This window comes from Pteropus alecto, unplaced genomic scaffold (genome assembly GCF_000325575.1).
Source record: "Pteropus alecto unplaced genomic scaffold, ASM32557v1 scaffold67, whole genome shotgun sequence".
NCBI lineage: Eukaryota > Metazoa > Chordata > Mammalia > Chiroptera > Pteropodidae > Pteropus > Pteropus alecto.
The window spans coordinates 6,084,131-6,106,048 of record NW_006441061.1 but is presented as its reverse complement, the minus strand read 5'-3'; the positions used below and the strand labels follow the sequence as shown (position 1 = coordinate 6,106,048).

At 43.1% G+C, this 21,918-nt stretch overlaps 1 protein-coding gene across 4 annotated transcripts in view; it reads right to left on the bottom strand.

Annotated features, from left to right (window-relative positions):
* The window catches only part of NUP214 (nucleoporin 214), an 88,160-nt gene extending 66,647 nt beyond the window's left edge, over window positions 1–21,513 (bottom strand). For all 4 annotated transcript variants that reach the window (XM_015594231.2, XM_015594233.2, XM_006918065.3 and 1 more), the window contains exons 1-13: window positions 21,331–21,513; window positions 19,173–19,368; window positions 17,491–17,642; window positions 16,577–16,775; window positions 15,907–15,977; window positions 14,428–14,491; window positions 13,888–13,991; window positions 11,099–11,205; window positions 10,423–10,489; window positions 8,130–8,256; window positions 7,052–7,213; window positions 3,297–3,768; window positions 1,577–1,740 (exon numbers count right to left, since the gene is read on the bottom strand). In XM_015594231.2, coding sequence (XP_015449717.1) covers window positions 1,577–1,740; window positions 3,297–3,768; window positions 7,052–7,213; window positions 8,130–8,256; window positions 10,423–10,489; window positions 11,099–11,205; window positions 13,888–13,991; window positions 14,428–14,491; window positions 15,907–15,977; window positions 16,577–16,775; window positions 17,491–17,642; window positions 19,173–19,368; window positions 21,331–21,375 — 1,930 coding nt within the window. In that variant the 5' untranslated portion in view covers window positions 21,376–21,513. The remainder of the gene's footprint in view (window positions 1–1,576; window positions 1,741–3,296; window positions 3,769–7,051; window positions 7,214–8,129; window positions 8,257–10,422; window positions 10,490–11,098; window positions 11,206–13,887; window positions 13,992–14,427; window positions 14,492–15,906; window positions 15,978–16,576; window positions 16,776–17,490; window positions 17,643–19,172; window positions 19,369–21,330) is intronic.
* Window positions 21,514–21,918: the final 405 nt, after the last annotated feature.

Below are 21,918 nucleotides of genomic sequence, written 5' to 3'. Positions count from 1 at the left end.
CGGTGTTGTTCAGGAATTGGGCGGGGAGCAGTGGAAAGGGAAAAAGTAAGTGTTCATTAACATTCAAGTTTTCTCTCCCAAGCCATAAAGAGAAGTGAAGAGCCAAAGGCGAGGCTTCTTAACTTTTTGGGTCTTACAGATGCCGTTCAGAATCTAATGAAAAGTCCTGGAAAGTGGTGACCTTGGCAAACTCCACAAAGCAGCCCTTTCTCTTAAGCAACAAGTAAGAAAAGATGATTTCAGGAATTTCATAGCTTGATGCTTGCTTGGTATTTACCGAAACAAAATTATTTTCGACACTCAAACACCAAATGGCTACCTAAATATGTCTGCCTAGGTGTTATCGCTGGCAACCATAAAAATAATCAACTTAAAAACGGAGACAGACCTGGCAAACACCACCTTAACCAAGTGACCAAATTAACATCGCTTATGTGAGGACAAAACGAAATCATGTGACGTGAGGCACATCACCCTACATGGTACAATTGCTCAAAGCGTTTAACCTGAATCTCATCACGTGAAAAAAAATCGAGTTGAAACTGAGTGACAGTCCGCAAAACTACTGGCCTGACCTCTTCACAAAGGTCAATGCTGTGAAAGACAAAGAAGGTGAAGAATGACATGAGACCGAGACAAATGAGACAAAGTCAGAGTATGACGTGATCCCTGATTGGTTCCTGGCTTGAAAGGAGAAAAAGCTATGCAAAACATTATTGGGATAATTGTGGCAATGTGAATATGGGTGGCAGATGAGATTACTGTTAAATTTCCTGTGTTTAACAATATATTGTATATTGCTTGGCAGATGAGATTACTGTTAAATTTCCTGTGTTTATTGTATATTGCCCTTGTTTTTTGGACATACGTACTGAAGTATTTAAGGTGAAGTGTTGCATGATGTCTGCATTTAACTCTCAAAATGTCAGGGAAAAATGTACAGAAAAAAGAAAGAGATAAAGCAAATGGTGCAAATGTTAGCAAGTATTCAATTTTAGTGAAGGACACAGCATTCATCATACAAGTTTTTGCAACCTTTCTTTGGGTTTGATAGAAAAAAAGATAGGCTAGGTTCCTTTGCTCATGGAATTTTATAATGCACTTCAATCCACCTTGGCTATAACAATATTTCCACTCATGATCTTTACTTAGTAAATTTGCTTACAGTACGGCCAAGTATGAAAATCAAAAGACAGTCACCAGAAGCAACTTCCACACGGCTTAAAGAATTGTTCTGTAACTGCCCTTCGCATAGGGCGGGCTCCACGTGAAGATAAGTGCTCAACAAGTTACCTCCTCTGAATCATCAAGTTCACTAAGTGCTCAACAAGTTACCTCCTCTGAATCATCAAGTTCACTTACATCACAAGAAATGTCAGGGGACAGGCGTGGCAGCACTGAGGCCACTGCGCGTCCTCCCAATTCAGAGTATGAAAGCCAGCAAAATTAGTGTGAGATACAGAGCGCGACAAAAAATAATCTAGTCCAACTATGTTAGCTAGGATTCTTAACAACTGAAAAATGTTAGTCTGATAATTCAGGACTGAGCTCTAGAGTGGTTTGCTTAAAATCATACCTGATACTGAGGACTTTGACGACATGGAACTGGATGATGCTGAGAGGGGCGTGGGGTGGCCGAGAGGTCCCGAAGAGGCTGGCTTGGAGGCAGGGGAGAATGGCAGCAGGGAGGGTGTGCTCTGTGGGCTGTTAACAGGAGCAGAGGTAGCCCCGGCAGTAAACCTGAAAACGGGAGCCCGAATGCATCAGAATGGCCTGCTGTAAGATTCTTTTATGCTGGTCACGAGCAGTAACATCAAAGAGTAACTTACTATCCATACCTTTTAGCTGTCAAGAAATGTACACATCACACCACAGAAAATAGTCAATATTACTGTAGAAAGTACGCAGGGTGCCGGGTGGGTACCAGACTTACGGGTGATCATTTTGTAAGTTATATAAATGTCTCACCACTATGCTATACACTTCAAACTAATATAATATTGAATGTTACCTGTAACTGAAAAATAAAAATTTAGAAAAGGGCAAAAAAGGATAAATGTTTAGCTATTTCTTATAAAAGCTGAAAGCTGAAAGGAAACATTTATCTTCCGCTTGTTTAATAATGACTTATTCAGTGAAAAACATCAAATAAGTACTTGAAAATGAAACTAAGTTTATCATGATCTGAAATACCTATTTTCCATTCTAGTGAGCCCAGGAAAAAAACAAAAGAGGGTGGGACTCGATTATACTCAGGAGAGTTTAGTACTCCCTTTTTGCTAAAGAAATGATTGAGAACTCGTTTTGAGGTGATCACTTCCTCTGAGGATCAGTGAAAAAGAACTGGAAAGCAGGTCGCTATCTTGGGGATGTCTGCAGTCTACGGGAATGTGAGGTTCACCTAAAGAGCAAATGTCTGTAAGCAACCTAAATATCCAGCATTAGATGACTAGGAAAATCAACTAACGCAGCCACAAAATAGAACATAGGCAACGATCAGAATGAAGTGGCTGTGGGACAATTTAATATTAACGACGACGATGGCAGTAGCGGTGGCAGCAGCCAGCACCACCTCCACGAAAACAAGCGACGGTACAGATGAGTGGGAGACGGTGGCAGGGCTTACACTCGGCTGCTATCTGGGGAAGCGTGACAAGGCATAAGGGATCGCTTCCCTCGAGAAGCTTCCATTCCAGTGGGGAGACCACGACAAGCAGATAATGAAGCAAAAAGAAAAACATGAGTGAGTTGGGAGGACCCGACCCAGAGCAAACTGGAATATCACGCTAAAGAGTCCGGACTCGAAGAGCAAAGAGAATCCCTGGGGGCTGTCAAGCAGGAGAGTCATCTGATGTATTTACAATTTCACGAGATCACTTTGGTGGCTCCGCAGAAAACAGCTCAGAGAGTCAAGGGTGGACAAAGCCCGGGGGAAATGACCACAGAGACTCATGTCCCCTACAGGATGCATACTCTGTTGCTGCCTTTTTAAAAAGAGGCAAAATATCTCCCACATTTGAAATTTGAAAAAGCAAAACAAACATTTAAAAACAAACTTCTAAGAGTTAAAAAAAAATTCTAAGAGACCCTTCTGGACACTGTCCACTGATGAAATGCAAATATTTTGTTATTTGAATTTTTACCATTTGCTCGCATTACTTTGGAAAACAGGAAAAAAACGAAAATCTGCTCAGTAACTCCGCTCAGTAACTCCACTCACAGTGGTTCTGTTTTCAGTGAATGCCATGTGCTACTTCCAGCCTCCATGAAAGAATCAAACTTTAAGTGTCACTTACTTCTCACTCAGGTTGACCTTGACTGCGGAGGCTGAAGGTGGGAAGGAGGGCTTCATTCCAATGTTCGGTGCGGACGCGCTTGGCATGGGTGTGCTTTCCTGGGTAGGTTTAAAACCCGATGATCCGAAGGAGAAGGGAGCAGGTGACGGTGCCATGGGAGAGGCCGCAGTGGTGGGGACTAGGGAGGCTTGAGAAGGAGGAGCAAAAGAAAAGGGGGGTGCGCCAGTGCCCGGAGCTGCTTTGGAATTGTCAGAGCCACTGGAATAGGGAGGGGGATCCCCGGTGACAGAAGCAGATGATTTCAAGGATGAAGAACCAAAGGAGAACACGGGGGCCGCTCCGACGACAGAAGGCAAAGAGAAGGTGGAGGTGGAAGCAGCTGGCAATGCAGGTGGAACAGAGACGGGAGCTGCAGCTGCTGAAGCGTCGAGTCTCTGCGGGGCTTGAGAGGTTGGGGTAGTGGGAGTGCTTCCTGCAATGAAAACAATGGAGAAGGAAGAAGTTAACACTAACGGTAGGGGTCTCCATAACAGAAAGCAAGTGGAAATGGGTCTGTAGTTGAACGAAGCCAGAAACAATGGTCCTAGTTCACTAAGAAAAAAGAAAAAAAGGAAATGGAGTTGATGGTGCACTTTCCCTAACAAACGTTCTGTGATGAGGTGTAGAAAACTTTTAAGAGAAAGGAAATGGGGAAAGACACTATTAGACTGAGTGACAGGACTTCATGGATACCCAGCTGAATAATATAGAAAAAATGCACTTCTCAACGTTGCACTGAAAAAGAAGTCATTCTGCAACATTTCATTAACAATCAGGAAAAAATTTTAACTCAGATCTCTACTTCATAATGGTCACGAAAAACAATTACAGATGAATTAAAGCTATCTATAAAAACAGAAATAAAAATTCAGCATAGGGAATACAGTCAATAATACTGTAATAATCATGTATGGTGCCAGGTGGGTACTAGACTAATCAGGGGAAATCACTTCACGAATTATATAAATGTCTAAACGCTATGCTGTACACCTGAAATATAATATAATATAATATTGAATTTCAACTGTAACTGAAAAAAAATTACTCAAAAAGTGCACATATACTATTCCTCAAAGTAAAGGAGACAGAAGTATCTGAGAGTCTAACAACTTAATAAATTTAGAAGCGAAAAGAAATCACACAAGGAAAAAACTAAGAAAAATTAAAAAAAGATTAAGATTTGGTTATATAAAAAAAGTTACATAACCAAAAGGTAAATGAACTATAAAAAATCTGCAGCAAATGACAATGTTTCATATTTTCTAGAAAGATCATACAAATCAAGATTAAAAAAATTTCAAGACTAACAGATACAAGCTGAGAAGCTGATTCACAAAAAGAATATTTTCAATCTCTCTAACAGAAAGGTAAATTTAAATGAGGCATATTTTTGTCTTCTAAATTACCAAAATGTAATTATCTATAATCTCCTATGTTTGGAAGGGTAAAATGAACCTGAAACCTTTTATCACTACTGGGTACTGAATTTAGCAGTCTTTTAGAAAACATTTCAGCATTATGTCTCAAAAAATCATAAAAAATGGATTCGGTAAGAGTCCAACTTCTAAGAATAAACCCTATGAAAATAACACAAAAAAATTAAAAACATTTAATATAACCCAAATGGTAAAAGATATTCAATGGAATATTAAGCAATTACTCTTTTAAATGAATTGTGATTGTGTAAGAAACCATGAAATGCTTACATGTTATAAATCTGCATAGCAATGATATGTACAATATGAATATGAAAGATGTTTACAAAAAAACACTGGAAGAGAATACCCCAAAAGGCAGTTTTAAATTTTTTTCTATTTTGTAAACTTTCTATAAAATAAACATGTTGATTTTCTAAATTAAATAACTAAACAAGAAAGCAATATTTTTTATCACTGTATTTACATTAATGGGTCTTGGTTCCTCCAAATTGTCTTGAGATGAGTTTAGTTCACTATGTCTATAGCAATGAAACACTTAGGATACAAGTATGAAAACGGTGCTTTCTGAATTGTCACTTTTCTGAAAGCATAATAATGCAAGCGAATCTATTGTTAACACTTCTTTTATACAATACAGAACCAGCGACAACTAACTTCTTTAAAAACGCACACACGTAAACGTCAGTCACCTCCGTGCATATCTGGTACACCAACGTGAAAAGCATGAGCCAGAGCAGAAAGAAATCAGGCCCATCCCTACTGAAAACAGAACCAAACACTTGAAAACCATCACACTGCTCTCTCTCCCTGAGCACGCAACCCAGCACCCCTGGGAACGCGAAACCATCTATGTCTTCTGAACCCACAGCGAGGCTCGAGCTAGAGCTGATGGGATGCCTTCTCCCCTTTCCTGGCTCTCTTCCACTCACGTGAACATGGCTGTTACCTCTGGATCAAGCACCAGGGAAGAAGGCGTTTCTCTAGGAAAAGTGAACAGTAAAACCGGCCTCTGCATGTGCTTGGGGGTGTAATGGGCCAGTAGCAAAGTCCCTCGCACTGAGTTGAGCTCAGAAACAAACGTCCTCCCAGAGGCTCCCAACTTCACGGGGTGCACTGCTGGTTACAGGCGAACCAGGCACGCGCGTGTAGGAGTCAGTGGTACTCACGACCACTTAAGGAAAACAAAGCAACACAACTCCGAGTACACATATGGTAGATAATGAGATATCCCCACACAACACTGATGCAGCCTATGCAAGCCTCCTGGTCTATCACTCGGGGATGCACAGGCCAAGTATCTGGCTCTACTGATGACACACAACTCACTCTGTGTTAGGAAGCAGCAAGAAGAAATACCCTAAGTACTGTCAACCTTAGCCGACCCAACTGGTCAATGCAGTTTTTCTTAGATATGAAATTAGTTATACTGGAAGCATTTTTAGCTACACGAAAAGAGAAATTTTTAACAATTATATATTCACAGAATTCAAAAAGGAAAATATTAGCGAAATTTCAAAATATGAAACAATCTCCCTGAAAAAGTTATATTTTATTCTCAGAAATGATATGACACTAAAAAATTTGAAAATAACAGATGAGCATTTGTGTGTGTGTGCGCTTATGCGCATGAAGAGCCAAATGCTGACCTTGGCTGTGGCTTGATGACAGGCCCTTAAGTGATCTTGTTTTTGTTTTTCTAATTTTATTCCAACAAACATACACTACTTGGGCAATACTTTCAAAGAAAACAAACCTGAAGAAAATTAGACATAAAAAAGAAAATTCCCATTTTCCCAGTGCCCAGAAATAACTACTAGACTGTAAAATTCACCTCTGAAATCTTTTTTCTATGTATATGTTTTCTCATAAAAAAGGAATCATACGTTATGTAGCACTTTTTCATGACATAGTCCACTAACTCTTTTCCTGTCACTATATATAACATTTTTTAATAGTGACACGGCACTCACTGTATGAACGTACAATCGTTTATTTAACCGATCCCTCAGGATTGAACGTGTCTTTGATTCAGACCATGTAATACAGGGTCTTTGTAAGAGGACACTGTTGGTAAATTACTCGATGGGACCCCACCGGCTGAGCTTCCTCTAAAGTGAAGTCAAGCATGTGCGTGTGCTCACGGAGAAGCCGAGTCCCGACGCAACGAGAAAGGCTGCCGTGTCGGTCACCAGCACGCGTTCCTGCACGCGCTCGTCCTCGGGAATAGTCCTGCACAAGCTCAGGCAGTCCCATCCTGCCCCGGGGGGACACACGTACCTGACGACTTGGGTTGTCGCTCTCCCTCCACTGAGAGCCGCTCTGGTGTTCTGATGAGGGACCTAACCCCGGGATTCTGATTGATCATGTAAAATGGACAAAGCACACCGTCTGTTGAAAGTAACATGAGAACTGGAGCTGGAGGAAGAGTCTTCTCATCATCTGTTAAAGAAGAAAACAAGCGAAAAGAGAGCCGGGTCAACGGAAGGGCCTTGACCCGGAAGCAGAAGCCCGCCCTGAGCAAGATGGGGCTTCATGGATCCACCCCAACGACAGTCCGAGTCGCTTCGTTCTAATCTGGATCTGAACAGCCTGTCCTGCAACAGCTCTCTGAAGAGAGCTACTGCCATGACCAGGTGCCACCATCCTGCCAGGCCCTGCTGGAGGCACCCCTACCCCCAGGGTACCCTCAACTGCTCCGGGCATCTCGGCATGCGAACGAGGGCTGGCGTCCCTTAAGTGAGACAGGAGTCTCTAGGAAGTGGCTGGTTTAGTAGGAAGATGACAGACTAGACACCTTGGAAAACGCACAGTGGGACACGGAAACGTGAGCCAAACCACTTTACACTCACGGCTGAATGGTAAGCATGGATTTTGTCATGTGAATCTTCAGAGAATCCAAGTAAATGAACGAATCAGACCAAATGACCTGACCATGGAAGGATGAGGAGCATAACGATGCCCGATAGGGACAGCCCTCTAACCAAGAACTGATGCCCGTGCCGGCCCAGGGCATGGCTCCCGAGAGGTCACCGGGGAACTGGAATGGGCCAAGACACAAAACTGCGCAACTCCCCTCCCCGCCGTTCTGGATTCGATCATGTTCTAAAGCACTATGGATGGATACAGAGACGGGCACAGAACATGACCAGCTTTGCTCTCATCGATCAGTGTCTGTTCACATCAGCTGAGTGTTGTCATAGTGGACTCCACATCACTTTTTAAGTGGAAACGTGCTACCAGAAGTTAAGAGTGCTCAGCAGAGTGGACTGTCATGAACAGGCAGAACTGGATGTCAATATTAACCATTACTAGAAAGCAGACGACTTCTCACTAAGCTACATTGAGCTACACTCACTGACGGCAACTTCCACTTGGTTGGTATAATCTATGGCAACGCCCACGGGCAGGGAGTCATCGTTCTTGTCAGTCACAGGCAGTTCAGCTCGACTAGAATCCTCCAGGAGCCAAGATTCCCAATTAATCTGGAAAAAAAGAGTAGAAGAAAACGCCGTGTTAGTCAGAGCTTTGCACTGGCCCCTCCCGGCATTGTTTGAATGTGAGAGAAGAAACAGACAACTCCCGTGGTTCGGATTTATTGTGGACAGACTCTGAAATCTGGGAGGATGCTCTAAAAGCCATGCGTACACCATCAAGCAGGGGACTGGCTGTCCAAGTCAACTTCTCTATCTGTTCCTGGTGCACCAATCCATACCTTGTGAATAAATACGGACCACCCACCAAACCAGGGAGAATCTTGAACCTGGTAGGTAAAACCAACAGCTGCACGAGGCCAGTCAGACCCGCTCCTAGAAGTCTGGGATCGGGACCGGATCTCTAGCTGATCTCTACTGTGGCCTTGAGCAGAGGAGCCCATGAAGCTGGCCAGATGCCTGTGCTCCCGGCCACAGACAGAAGGCAGCCTCAGTGCTTGTCTTCCCACTTCCTGGCGTGCGTTCCCCACGTGGGTCCATCTTCCTGCCTCTGGATTCCTTGAGAAACCACTAAGTCCAATAAACCCCGAATTTGCTTAAATTTGCCTGTTCCTTCTAACAAATGATTTCCGATTTTTAAAAATCATTAACATGTGGTCTAACTTTCAGTGTTGACCAAAACTGGGCAAAAGGAAATAAGTGATGAGTAACAGAAAAACAAAAAGCTGTTCAGGGAAGGGAACATAATTATACTCCATGACTTAGCTATGGAGTGAATAACAGTCCTATTCATAATGTAAACAAAACTGATTTCAACTTTGAAAAACAGCCTATAGACAAAATAAAGAGGACAATCACCAGAGAACAGAACACAAACGGTATCAGTTTTGATATTCTGAAAGACGAGACACAGACGACAGCAGCTGGAAGGTGGGTGGGGAAGATGAGCTAAAGGCGGGGGTGGGGGTGCTGAGACACTCCTCTCACAAAGTAGAAGGTCAAGGGTATAGTACATGGTGATGCCACCAGAAATGAGGATCAAAAACATGAAAGTTACAAAGCTGGCCAATAGAAGCAACTAAAATAGTGCAATAACCCCACTGAGAGGAAGAAAGGGAGATCTGAAAGTTACACATGAGCTACATCCTCATCTGCCATAACAGCCGGTAAGGTCTAAAACTAATAACGAATACCTCACGATAAAGCAGGGATAAGGAGGTAACCATTAGAAGAAAAAATTTCTAAGTTAAAAATGGTTCCTTCTAGAAAACGAAACTGGATCAGGCCAGGGTGGGGCTGGGCTGGTTTTTTTCATGTGTAAGCCCTTCTCTACTATTTTATTTTTTTACCCATGTACATAAATTATTTTGATAAAAAGCAAAGATGAAAGTATATTCTTAATGTATGACTACATAAAATATCTGTACTACTAGGAAATTGTTACTGAAGTCAATTTGAGAGCAGCCAATCAAACTGCTGAATTGTGGCCTATGACCACAAAGTGGCCCATGACCCCAAAGTGGTCCATCCTATACACTATGAGAACTATGTACTTGCCACCCATGGAATGATGGACAAATGCTGAATGAGTGAAGAGGCCCAAGTATGTGTGTATGGGGCACACAAAACATTTCTGGACTCAAGGCAGAGTTTTAAAAAGAAGTCTCCCCTCGTCACATGTCCTCTGCATAACCTACCAGTTTAGGACAGTTTACCACGGCCACCTCAGCCCACCTCCTCCCTGAGGAGGACAAAGTGAAACAGAAAGTATTTCTGGTGAGTCACAGTTTGGTACTGATCTGAGTGTTTCTCTTCCACAATCAAAGAGGGTTACAGTTAATTGAATAAAGGACAGGTTCAAGTAACAGAAAGAAAATAAAGTTGGTAAAACAGAATATGGCATGAAACACCTCCTACATATCCAAGTGTACTCTTGTTGGAGGTTGAGTATATAGTAGGTTTAAGCCAAAGACTGTGGATGGATCCTAAAGAACAGAAGAGATTTTTACGACACTGAAAAATTACCAACTCTGACACCTGTTTGCCCAGTACAATATCCAAGCCATCTGGTCCAAGGTGCTTTGTCATTTAAGCTTTGCTCTCACCCAGGAACTCATTAAAAGGGAAGCGATCTCATCTAAATCTTAACATCTTAACTCTTTCCAAAATCCTTCTCAGAAAAGTATCTCCTGAAAGTGACAAAGGCGAGGAATTTACCTGATCGCTTTGTCGAGCAAGGATACTAACTTCCGTCGAAGCCGCAGATGCTGCCAGCACTAAATCCCTTCAAAGAATAAAACCGGAAGATAATTAAAGTCAAAGACAGCAACAGTACTAACTTGACCTGAGTCTGCAGTTAACATGGGTGAGCATTTCCTTGAGATGTCAAAGAGGAAGGTAAGGTTTTCTACATGGCTCAAGAAAGGTGAGAAGGCTTTAGATGTAAAACTTAACTCTTCAGTTCACAGGATAAACTCTAAGTCTCACCTTAGAGACTTAGCCAACTGCCTAGAGTTAAGACAAAGACAACAGAACCAAGTCGGAATTCCCAGGAAAACAAAATCATCTAGTTAGAGAAGCTTTGCTTCAAGTAATCTGTCTTTCAAAGGGTAACATGCTCTCAGAGGGCAACTTTTAATATGTTCATTAAATAGCAGTATTTTCCTAAGTTGTCACTAGGCTTATTAAAAAAAGGTTTTTTAAAGATTAACACATGTTTGAGCTAAATAATTCAAGACTGGGGAATCGGAAGGAGTAGTCAGAAAGGCACTATCTAGCACCAGCTAAAAATATACTCATGGCATCTCACGCCTCTGTTTTCCTCTCTTAACAGAAAAAACTTCAAAGTGGAACGAAGTGACTCAGGAGACGCGCTTCCCGGTTCTCGGCTCACCATTCTTCGACGTAATTGAGATAGTAGCGATGCTGCCGCTCGGTGCAGCTGCCGTAGCAGGGCTCCATGAAGTTCACGAACACCTCTGGGTGTTTTTCTTCTTTTTTCTACAGTGAACAGAATGAGAAAAAAAAAAATCACATGTGTGATTTTTCTTTAATCCTACACAGTTAACCATTTAAGTTTTTTCACTCAAAAATCTATTTCTAAATATAGACACCATATAAAGGCAGCAGTGAGTAGTGTCAGAAATAGGAATGATGGCCACCAGCCAAAACGAATTCGAACTGTCACTCTCAGGCCGCTGGACAAGCATGGACACCTCGCTCAACCTGACACTTCCTTCTCGTGTGCAGAATGAACCCACCCAATGTACGTCAAGGGCTGTTGTGTGAAATGAAATGATACATATAAAGCTTCTCGCTCAGTACGTGGACGTTATCCCTGGGAATAGAAAACCCTAACGATACCTTGAATAAGGCATAGCAATACATTCCTGTGTTGCACAATGACATTTCAGTCAATGACAGACCACATAATGACCGTGGTCCCATAAAATTACAGTGGAGTAGAAAAATTCCTATTGGCAAGTGATAGCTAGTGACATCGTAGCCATCTTAACATCTTAGCCATCCTAACTCTGTAGTGCAACACGTTACACAAATACCATTGGGTTACAACCGCCTACAGTATTCAGTATAGTGACATGTTCTACAAGTTTGTAACCTAGGAGCTGCAGGGGAATAGAATTCGTTACCCCAAAATATGTCTATCTGGCATAAGGATTTTTGAAACCTAATCAGTTTTAAAAAACAGTAGACAACGGGAGAAGCTCTGAAAACCAAGTTAGCCCTTGGAACACATATTTACAGTTGTAAGGGGGTGTCCCCCTCTCCCGGGCTGTACCAGGAAGCGGGGACGACCCTACCCCAGGAATCTCTTCCCTCTAGAGACAACCGCGTAAATCTGCATAACACTTTCCCCGTGTTCACTGTGCTTTTCCTGGTCACCTCTCAAAGCTGACTCCCCCACCGCCAACACCTTCTTTTGTTTTCAGCTGAAGACGGTATTTAAGGTGGCAGCTTCAGCCATTTTGACCAATTTACTCAGTTTTCCTGGGTCTCTCCCATGAATACAAGAGATATGTTATTAAACTTTGTTTGTTTTTTCTCCTATTAATCTTTTACTACAAAGATGTCTTAGCTGAGAATCAAGGAGAATAGAGGAAAAATTATTCTTCCTCCCCCACAGAGCAACAGGCTGCATCATATAGGCTAGGTCTGCGTTAAGTGTGCTGTGATGTCACACGACACGTTTCTCAGAGCGTATCCCTGTAGTTCGGCGGAGCTCGACTGTAAAAATTTTAAAAAATTCAACTGTATCAAGAATCCAAAAGAATAAAAAGAGCTAAATTGATTATCTGTCCAAAGCCAAATTCAGATTTTATTTTTTAGAAGGATGCTTGTAGTTTACTACCAAGTAAAACAAGGTTGCAAAACAGAATGACTAGACATTTTTGTATTTTTAAATGTTTTTTTTGGAATTTGAAAGCTAATGAGATTTGGGACTATAAGCCCTGCCACGTTTTTTTTAAAATGCCACTGCAATTTGATAGGACTTTGTAGACCTTATTAACCTAACTCTTTGACTTCAAAATAACTCGTTTCCTAACTTCATTTGTTTCTCTGCTCAAATAGCTCCTCCTCGAAGGCCTCCCCGATCTAAACTGCACCCCGGTCATCATCTATCCCTTCTCCTACCCTGCTTTATTTCCTCTATCACCCTTATCATTCCTTGATCCTATGCTTATTTTTTGACTGGCACATTCATTAGAATGTAAGATCCACAAAAGGATGCTGTATTCTCAGCTTTAAAGCAGCGTTCAGCACACTGTAGGCATCTGATACATACCTGTGGATTAATAAGTGAAAGAACTTTAAAAATCAAGATGTTCTCTTGCTTTCCTAAAATTTATCAGATTAACATCTACCAAGACTCGGTTTACAGCTTATGCAAAGCAAGTTCTATGATATTTTCCACTTATGATTACAGTAGAACATGCTCTAAGTGGACACCATAACTGCAACCACAGAACCAGCTCGAAATGGTCCTTTCCTGTTTCTAACAAGGTACTGAGCTGCCTTTCAGAGACAACGAACCAAAACTGAAGGCATGCACAGAGGAGAGAGCTCTGCCTTCCAGCTGGGGAACCAACTGGGAATCTCTCACCCCTGACACGGAGCCCAAGGACCGAAACATGACCAGAACTTGAACGCCAGAACCCATCAGAAGTGAAGGGCCTGCTGTGCAGTAAGATCCGGTGCTGAAGCCCCGCCCCATATCTTACCGTAAACGGCCAAGTTCCAACTGTCTCCAGTCAAAACCCGCACCGCCAGCGCTAACGCACACCAGCCTGTTCCCCCAACCCGAACCTCGATCTCTGCCTTTAAAAACTCATGATTAAAAGCCACTGGGGAGTTCAGGTTTTAAACGACAGCTTCCCATTCTCCTTGCAGGCACCTGCGAATAAAATGGCTTTACTTTCTCCATTGCAAACCTTGACGTTCAGGGTTTGGCTTTGCTGTGCATCGGGCGGGCGGGCGGGCAGAGCCACGCTTGGTCTGGTAACATAATTTTGGACCCCAGGCCAGCAGTGCAGCACTGAAATCGTACACCCGAACTTCCACACCACTACCAAGAAGAAAAGGAAACTACAGCCTAAGCCTCAAACTTTATCAGAAGACCTCTAGAATTCTCAGAGAACGAAGACGTCCTTTCCGTATACGAACCGGGAGTAGAGCCATCACCACGTCCGGAGACGTTTCCGAGGTCCCGTCCGCGGCAGCATACACTACCGTGAAGACGTACGTGCCGACCCACAGCACATCCAGAACTGAAAGACACACAGCCCAAGAGAGCACATGGGGTCTGCAATCGCCCCTGCACATTACAAAATCAGCATCTGATAAATCACACAGAAACCCAACTACTGTAGCTTTAACGAAGATCCGGATTTCATTGATTAGAAGCCCAAATTTATCCTAAAAAGGTAGTTTTTTTTTTTTTCTAGTGGATTAGAATCAGGGCAAATTATGAAGAATTCTAATAAAAAAAATCAGGGTCCATTTAATGTCATTTACCATGAGACACAGGTGTTTACTAGATTATTATTACAGTGACTTAATTAGCTAACTGACATAATGAGAGTATTCAGAGGAGGCACCAACACATCCCAGAGTGGGTCTGTAGGTTCATCACAGGATTGGAAATTTCTAGTAGAGACAGCATGTCATCAGAGGTCAGCCCAGTAAGAAAAGCAGGTGTGTTACCTCTGACAGGATGATCTGACTCATAAAACGGAGGACAAGGGATGACTTTTTTTTCCTGCAAAGTCTGAAAGAGATTTGAAAAAAATAAGGGTCAGAGGAAACAATCCCCAAATCGACAAAACCATCAAACCCAATATGTTCCCCTAGAAGTCACTTAAGTCTCACCTCCCCAGCTTGAACACAGAGAAGAGTGGATGCCTACTTCTGGGACACTATTCTACAGAAATACTCAGACAAACGTGTTCAGATACAGGTAATGAGGATGCTCAACGTGACTTCATGTATAGCAGCTACACTACTCATACCAATCCAGGCGACCATAATTATGGAACTGGTGATTAAATTATGGCACATCCACAGTGAACTGCTGTGCAGCCACTCAAAAGTATGAAGTGGCTCTCTATGTAAGGAGTTGGAAAAAGGACTCCAATATATTATTAAAAGCAGTGATCTCGGAAGCTAAGCAGGGTGGGGCCTGGTTAGTACTTGGATGGGAGACCACCTAGGAAGACCAGCTGCTGTAGGTGTGAAAAATAAAAAATAAGGGACTGTAAGCTGACAAGGTCCTTGCAATCTGTGAGGTCAACCAAGGGTTGCCTCGCCTAAAAAAATTAATTTTAAAAAATTAAAAAAATTAAAAGCAAACAGCAAACCAACGAATTAAACCAGTTATATTACCCTTTTACAGGCTCATGTCCTGTAAGAATATGTACCAAATTCACATAACAAATTTTTGTGATAACAAATAAGAAACAAAATCCTAACCTCAAACCTATATCCCAACATTCACCGCTCTGCACTCTCGCAGAGAACAGCATCTCCAGGAGGAATGCACAACAGCACAGGTCCTGGCATTGCCTGGGAACCACCCCCTCCCATCCAGGCTTGACCAAACATAGGGGGATGCTGTGTTAATTCGTATTGAAGAATCTTTGTGAATATTATCTCAGGAAGACCACAGGAAGAGGAAGACAGAGTGTATCTGCAACAACAAGCACCCTCCATTTTTCTCTGTTGCCTGTAGCTAGAGAAACTGGATCTTTAAGATGGATTCGGCTAGGGGACAAATACTCTGCATTACAGTAATAGCCTTTTCACCAACTCCTTGTCCCCTTAAGCTGTTTTTATGGAATGTATTGGAAACATAAAGTTGGGGAAGCATGTGTAGAATAAGATCACATTTTATTTAAAAAGAAAAACGAAAATAACACATACACACATAAACTATTTGAATAAGTATCCAAAAAATTCTGGAAGGGTACCGCTAAACAGAACACAGAGGATGCCTCTGGAAGGAGGACTAGGGGCTAAAAGGGAAGAAATCCCCTTGTTCCTACATTTACTTGTGTACTGACGAATTTGTTACAATGAGCATAAATAACATTTTAATAGAAGAAACACCCAAAATACTCCCAAACCACCCCTACGGCCATGGGTAACTTCGGTAAGAACAGTTCTGAAGCCCAAGGCAAGACTTACGGGAAGGTACTGGACCACAGTTCCATTCTGTTTCCCCACGGCCAGCTGCTTTCCTTTGGGGCTCCAGCACACTGGGTGAAGAAGAGAATGCTAGCAATTAGAAACTGAAGAAAATGGAGCAAACCAGTGAGATCTGCACCGAAGCAGCTACGTAATCACTTCTTGTCCCTCTTGTCCCTCTGTCAGTCATGGAAGACCGCAGGCTCATCCTTACTCGGCAAAGTAAAAAAAAAAGGTCATTTTGAAGCCAATTATGATTTATCACTGGGCCACTAAATCACCCACTAAAAATGCTTTTTAAATGGTGTATTGCCCAGGAAGCTGGGAAATACGCAAATCTCTGTAGTCTTTAGATAAGACATGGGAATAGAGAAGGTTTTCAAGTATCAACAAATCATTCTCTTGCTCTCATTTGGTATTTCTAATGTCTTTACCCCGAAGGGCACAAAGCACTTTCAGAGTACAACTATTTTAGATGCAGAAATATTCTCAAAAACACAGTTCTAAACCAGTTGTACCAAAATATTTTTCTCCAGAAAACCCAAGCGCATGCAAGTTAAATCCTACCAAACAAATACAACAAAATGCCCATCTGCTCTTCTTCCCAGAAATTAATTTTTAGACAGGTCACCATCACTATACGTTACAGAGTGAAAGCCTTATTACCCACCAGACGTTACTGCCACCGTGGAAGGGAGAGTCGCACACACTTTCACTGTTTCTGTAACCTGAAGAACAGCAATGCTGCCATCGGCCAGACAAACTGCCACCATGGAGGGGACAGTGGGGTTCCACTTCATATCGATCACCATGCCGCCGGCGTCTTTCAAAAGCTTATGATAGGCAAACGGGCGTTTCTGCTGTTTCGCCTTGTAAAACAAATGCCCAGAAGCTTAATAAATACAAAGACATTTAACGGTTAAAGAAAATTACTGAATATGTAAGTTTTCTCCAATTACAGTCCACTTTGCTCCATGACCATGAAAAAAAATTTAGCTCTACACAACCACTTTGTTACAATTTCAACAGGGCTTTGAAAGGGGCAATCAATTATTCTAGTACAGTAGAAGGCCACTCAGCAGGGGATACACCAATGCAAAATAATAAAGGGCAGACACGAGATTAAGATCTGGGATCTGCTCCTTAACGGTGTTGGACCCAGTTACTTAAACTCTTTGGGCCTCTTTCTCCATCTATAAAATAAAGACAGTAGTATCTACTGTATAAGGCCCCGTAGGCAAGAATAGGAAAGGCATGTAAAGCACACGGTCAGCGTCAAAGCTCAATGTCATAGACTATCATCACTACTAAACTGCTGGGGATAGAAGAACTCTGTATTAACTCAGTGGCCTTAGGCAAGTCACCTAAGGCTCCTTAGGCTTCGGCTGTCTCATATGTAAATGAAAAATGAAAATACCTTAAGATAGATGAGTCCCTTCAACCTCAAAGATCTATGATTCCACAATTAAGAACTTAAAAACAAAAACGAAAACCCTTATTTCAATCTAGAAAGGCTTCCAGGGCCAACCAAGAATTTCTAGGTTAAGATTCAACACCAGGAAACCTCAGGTCCCAGTAGCTTACCTCATTTGAGAATGTGCGAACATCGAAAAAAGCGATAATGGAACCATATTCACTGGACATCATGCACACGGAGAGTGTGAGGTTATCACAGCTCAGGGCCAGGTGATGTATCGGGAATTTCATAGGCACTAGCAAGCTTTGAACTTTATCAACTATAAAAACATAAAGAAAGACAATGGATAAAATGGAATGTTCTAAACATAAGTCCCAACTCCTTTATCCAGGTCTATGTAAAACAATTTTTGCATCTACATAAACATACAAACGCACCCTGATACCTAGTTGCGCAGATATATCTTAGCTTTCTTCAGGTGGTATGATGCATCAAGCGTCAGGAATTCTTCCTCACACAACCTTGGAAAACTAACTGTGGCTCTCGCCTTTGTTGAAAACAGTGACCTTAAATTGGGTTCTGGACCCAATTCCTCCATGGGGTGAGAGGGTTCCCCCACATCAACAAACAATTCTCAGACATCAGCAAGTTGTCTGAGAACTCAACTCAATTCTGACACTATCTACCCAGAGATAGCATCAGATTCCATATGTTAAGAGTTTGGTCCTACGAGACTTCCTCTGACCCCCAACACACACGCTTCAGACTCAGACACAAGCCCAGGGTCTCTGTGCTTACCAAGTGGCGACACGGGTTTCAACGAACCCCTCCGACTTGGAATGCCAACTGTAAGTCCAGATTTTTACCTGCACTTCTGACCAACTGGCTAGAAAGCAGAGGTTACCACAACCCGATCCTTGGGTTCGATTAGTTTGTTAAAACCACTCAAAGAACTCAGAGAAATGTTATGGACTAGATCAGTGGTCTGTTGTAAAAGGACATAACTTAGGGACAGCAGATGGTAGAGACGCATAGGGAAGGTGTATGGGAAGGGGTGCGGAGTGCCCATGCCCTCTCCAGGCTTGCAACTCTCCCTGCATCTCCATGTGTTCACCAACCCAGAAATTCTCCAAACCCCATCCTCTCGGGTTTTCCCACAGGCTTCAATAACATAGGTAGGACTGATTAAATCATTGGTCACTGGTGATTGGTTCAATATCCAGCCCCCACTCCCTCACTGGAGGGAGTGGGGTGGGTGTGGGTGTGTGGGTGTGTATGTGTGGCGGGGTACTGAAAGTTCCAATCACAAGAGTGGTTCCACAGGCAACCAGCTCCCATCCTTAGGTGCTTTCTAAGTTACCTCATTAACAACAAAAGACACCCTCTTCCCCAACACTTAGGAAATTCCAAGAGTTCTAGGGCTTGTGAACCAGAAATTATGGATGAAGATCAAACGTATATCTCATAAATCACAACATCATCAACGTGTACCCCTATGCTCCAAATAGTACACATTCCCATTTGTTGGGATGGTACTGCTGTGCCAACCAAAGAGCCATGCAACAAAACCCTTCTCCTAAGGAGCCAGAACAAAGCAAAAATAAGTACATGGCAGACGGTAAATTCTTCTTCCCTCTGAGCTCAGAGGAACAACTCATTGAAAGAGAAATACCAAGGATGAGAAAGGCTTCTGGCATCTGATCTAGAACTTATTCTTCATGGGAGTCAACCTTAGGACTAAGAGCAGTTTTAATTTTAATATTAGAAGGATTTCTTGGAAAGGAAACTACATTAGTACATTAGTACTTCACTTTTTTCTCTACTATGCAACATAAAGCAAGTAACTTACCTATCTTATTGGGATCATCTCCAGGTTTGTTTTGAATAAGAAGATTTTTAGTAGGAAAAATCTGCAACCCACTGGCTCCACCAGCAAAGACCAGGCCATATTTGTTGGACACAGCAAGCAGACTTGAGCGCTCCTTGGGCAACTCATCAGGGGAGTCAAAGAGTCTCACCTTCTTCAGTGCTCTGAACTGAAAATCCTGTTGTGAGGGATCAAAAACAAGATCGATTCAGAGAAAACAAGGAATAATGTGTTATATTCCAATAGACCCAATTCCAATATGACAAAAATACATGTTCCCCTGAGGTTAAGGGCTGGATGGCTGACATATTTAAACCTCCTGTGCATAGTGCTTATTCATATTTGTTCAGTTGAATCAATTTTTAAAAATTCCTTCACGAGGCCTTCGTTTACTAATCCAGCTCACATTGAACTTTTCTTTTTCCGAATTCCTAGTTTATAGTCTTAACCACCACATAAGCTGCATTTTATTATTTGTAATCTTGTCCTATTTCATGACATGTATTGTCTCGTGACCCAGAGAACTGCTTAATAAATTGTTAAATATTAAAAGCTGCACCCAACTACACTGTAAGCTAGAACTTCCACTGCAGTACTCCGTCAACACACGCATGCACGCACACGCACACACGCACGCATGCACGCACACGTGCGTGCGCATGGAAACGATGACTACAGAAAGATAACCAAATCCCCAGAACTGACTTACCTGCATCAATGAGAAACAAAATTCCATCATAGAAAAGGAAATGTATAGTCATTCTCTTGGTGTTCAGACCTATAAACACACCTGGACGCGATGAGGACATCTAAACACAAGCCCAAAACTCTTAACGCAGGTTATAAAGCCAGGCATGGCTTGACCCATCAACCTCTACAGCCTCACCTCATTGCACTCTATTTCCATTCCACAAGTGTGCCATCACCTCTGCCACATCCAGCGCGACCTCCAGCCTCCACTATTTCCGAGTGTGAAAGCCAGCGACACTTTGGTACACCTACAGCATTTCCTACAGAATTCCTAACACACCGCACATATTAATTTCCTTGGAGTCAATGTTTAATGCATATCTGCTAAAATATTAACTGAAATACTTTTAATTCTACACAGCTTTCTAGATGAGACCACAGTATGGTAGAAAAAAAATTTCATCTTTTTTTGTAATTTTCATCCTGATCGTCCCAAATATCCTATTTGGTTCTTGGTCGCATGGATGTAGAGCACCAGTGGGATGAAGAGGCCCTAGAGTGCTCTCCTTTCCACTGTAACTGGTATCTCAAAAGGATGCTACCATCTTCAAAGTCTGTGGTTTTAAAACATTTTTCTCCTTCTGCCCCAGTATTTCTGAGTATGGCACACTCTCATTGAGTGGCTCACTCAATAAAGAGAATCACTACTATCATTATTGTATAGATCACTACTCCCTAAATGCACTTCGGTGATTTGTTGCTCAAACGCCTAAAATCTTCACTCCACTTACTCCCTTTCAACCACTGTGGTTTATAACCATCATTGGGTTCACCTGGCCCTCTCTTCTCTCTCAGTTTCCTGACTTGAGGCGAATTTCCAGCACCGAAATAGTCCTCCCGTTCCAATTAACTAAAGGGTAGGTAATGAACCCTGGTTCTGCGTTAGGCAAGCTTGGACTACTTTACACAAGTAGTCCAGTGAAAGTGAGGAAGAGAGGCCTTTTTAAAAAAAAAAAAACAAAAAACAGAAAAACCTGGATTTCAGCGTCCTTGTCAAATGTGACTTTGGGCGTTACTTTCCGAGCCTCGATTTGCTCTTTTACATTAACAACTATTTGTTAGGTTTGCTGTGTGACTACCACAGAGCCAGACACACAGTAAACGCTCAATACGCAGCAGTTATAATCACTACTCAGACCGCCAAACGAAAGTGGCTAGAATAACTCGGGTGGCGCGCACAAGACCAACAAGGGACAGGGACACTGCATTCGGCAAGGCTATTGCGCGGGCAGCACGGCAGAGTGCTCCGGGACGCTCGGGTGAGAACTCTGAACGCCGCAATCGTTCAAGCGGGAGGCGGGGCAGCCGGCACCCACGCTTCCCCGTTCGGCGGGGCGCCAAAGCAACGCCGGGACGAAGGGAGGAGGGCAGGCCCTGGCCAGTATCTGACCTTCATCTCCCGCTCGGGGATCATGGTATCCATCTCGTCTCCCATCGCGCCGCCCTCAGATGGTCGAAGCAGCCACCGCTGCGGCCCCGCGGCCTTGCCCGCAAAGTCCAGGCCGCTCCGAGGCCAACTTCCTTCCCTCAGAGCGAGCTGCGCGCAATGGATCCCGCATTTCCGGCGCGCCTTGGTGACGTCACGCGTTTTCCGTCGGCGGTGTGGTTCGGGCAGGCTGAGGGACCATCTGAAGTCGCGCGCTCTCCTGGCCGCCGCCTCCCATTGGCCGGCTCGGGCCGGTAGGGGGCGGGGCCCTGGAGCCCGCGCCTGCGCCCTGGAGTGCCCAGGCACCGCCCCCGTGCTCGCAGCACCTGCGGGCTAGCTTCGAGTTTGTTTCTTTCGGTGGGCGGCGCTCCCGAGAGCTCCGCGGTCAGCCATTGGTTAAGACCCCCTGTAACCCTTGGTTGTAGGTGGTTATTAATAATTCCCGATTCAGAGACGTTAGGACCTTGACAAATATTTCCAGGGGCAACTCTTGAGAGAGGCTTTGGAGGGGGGACGTGGAGGAAAAGAGGTTCAAAAAGTGGGCGGGGTGGG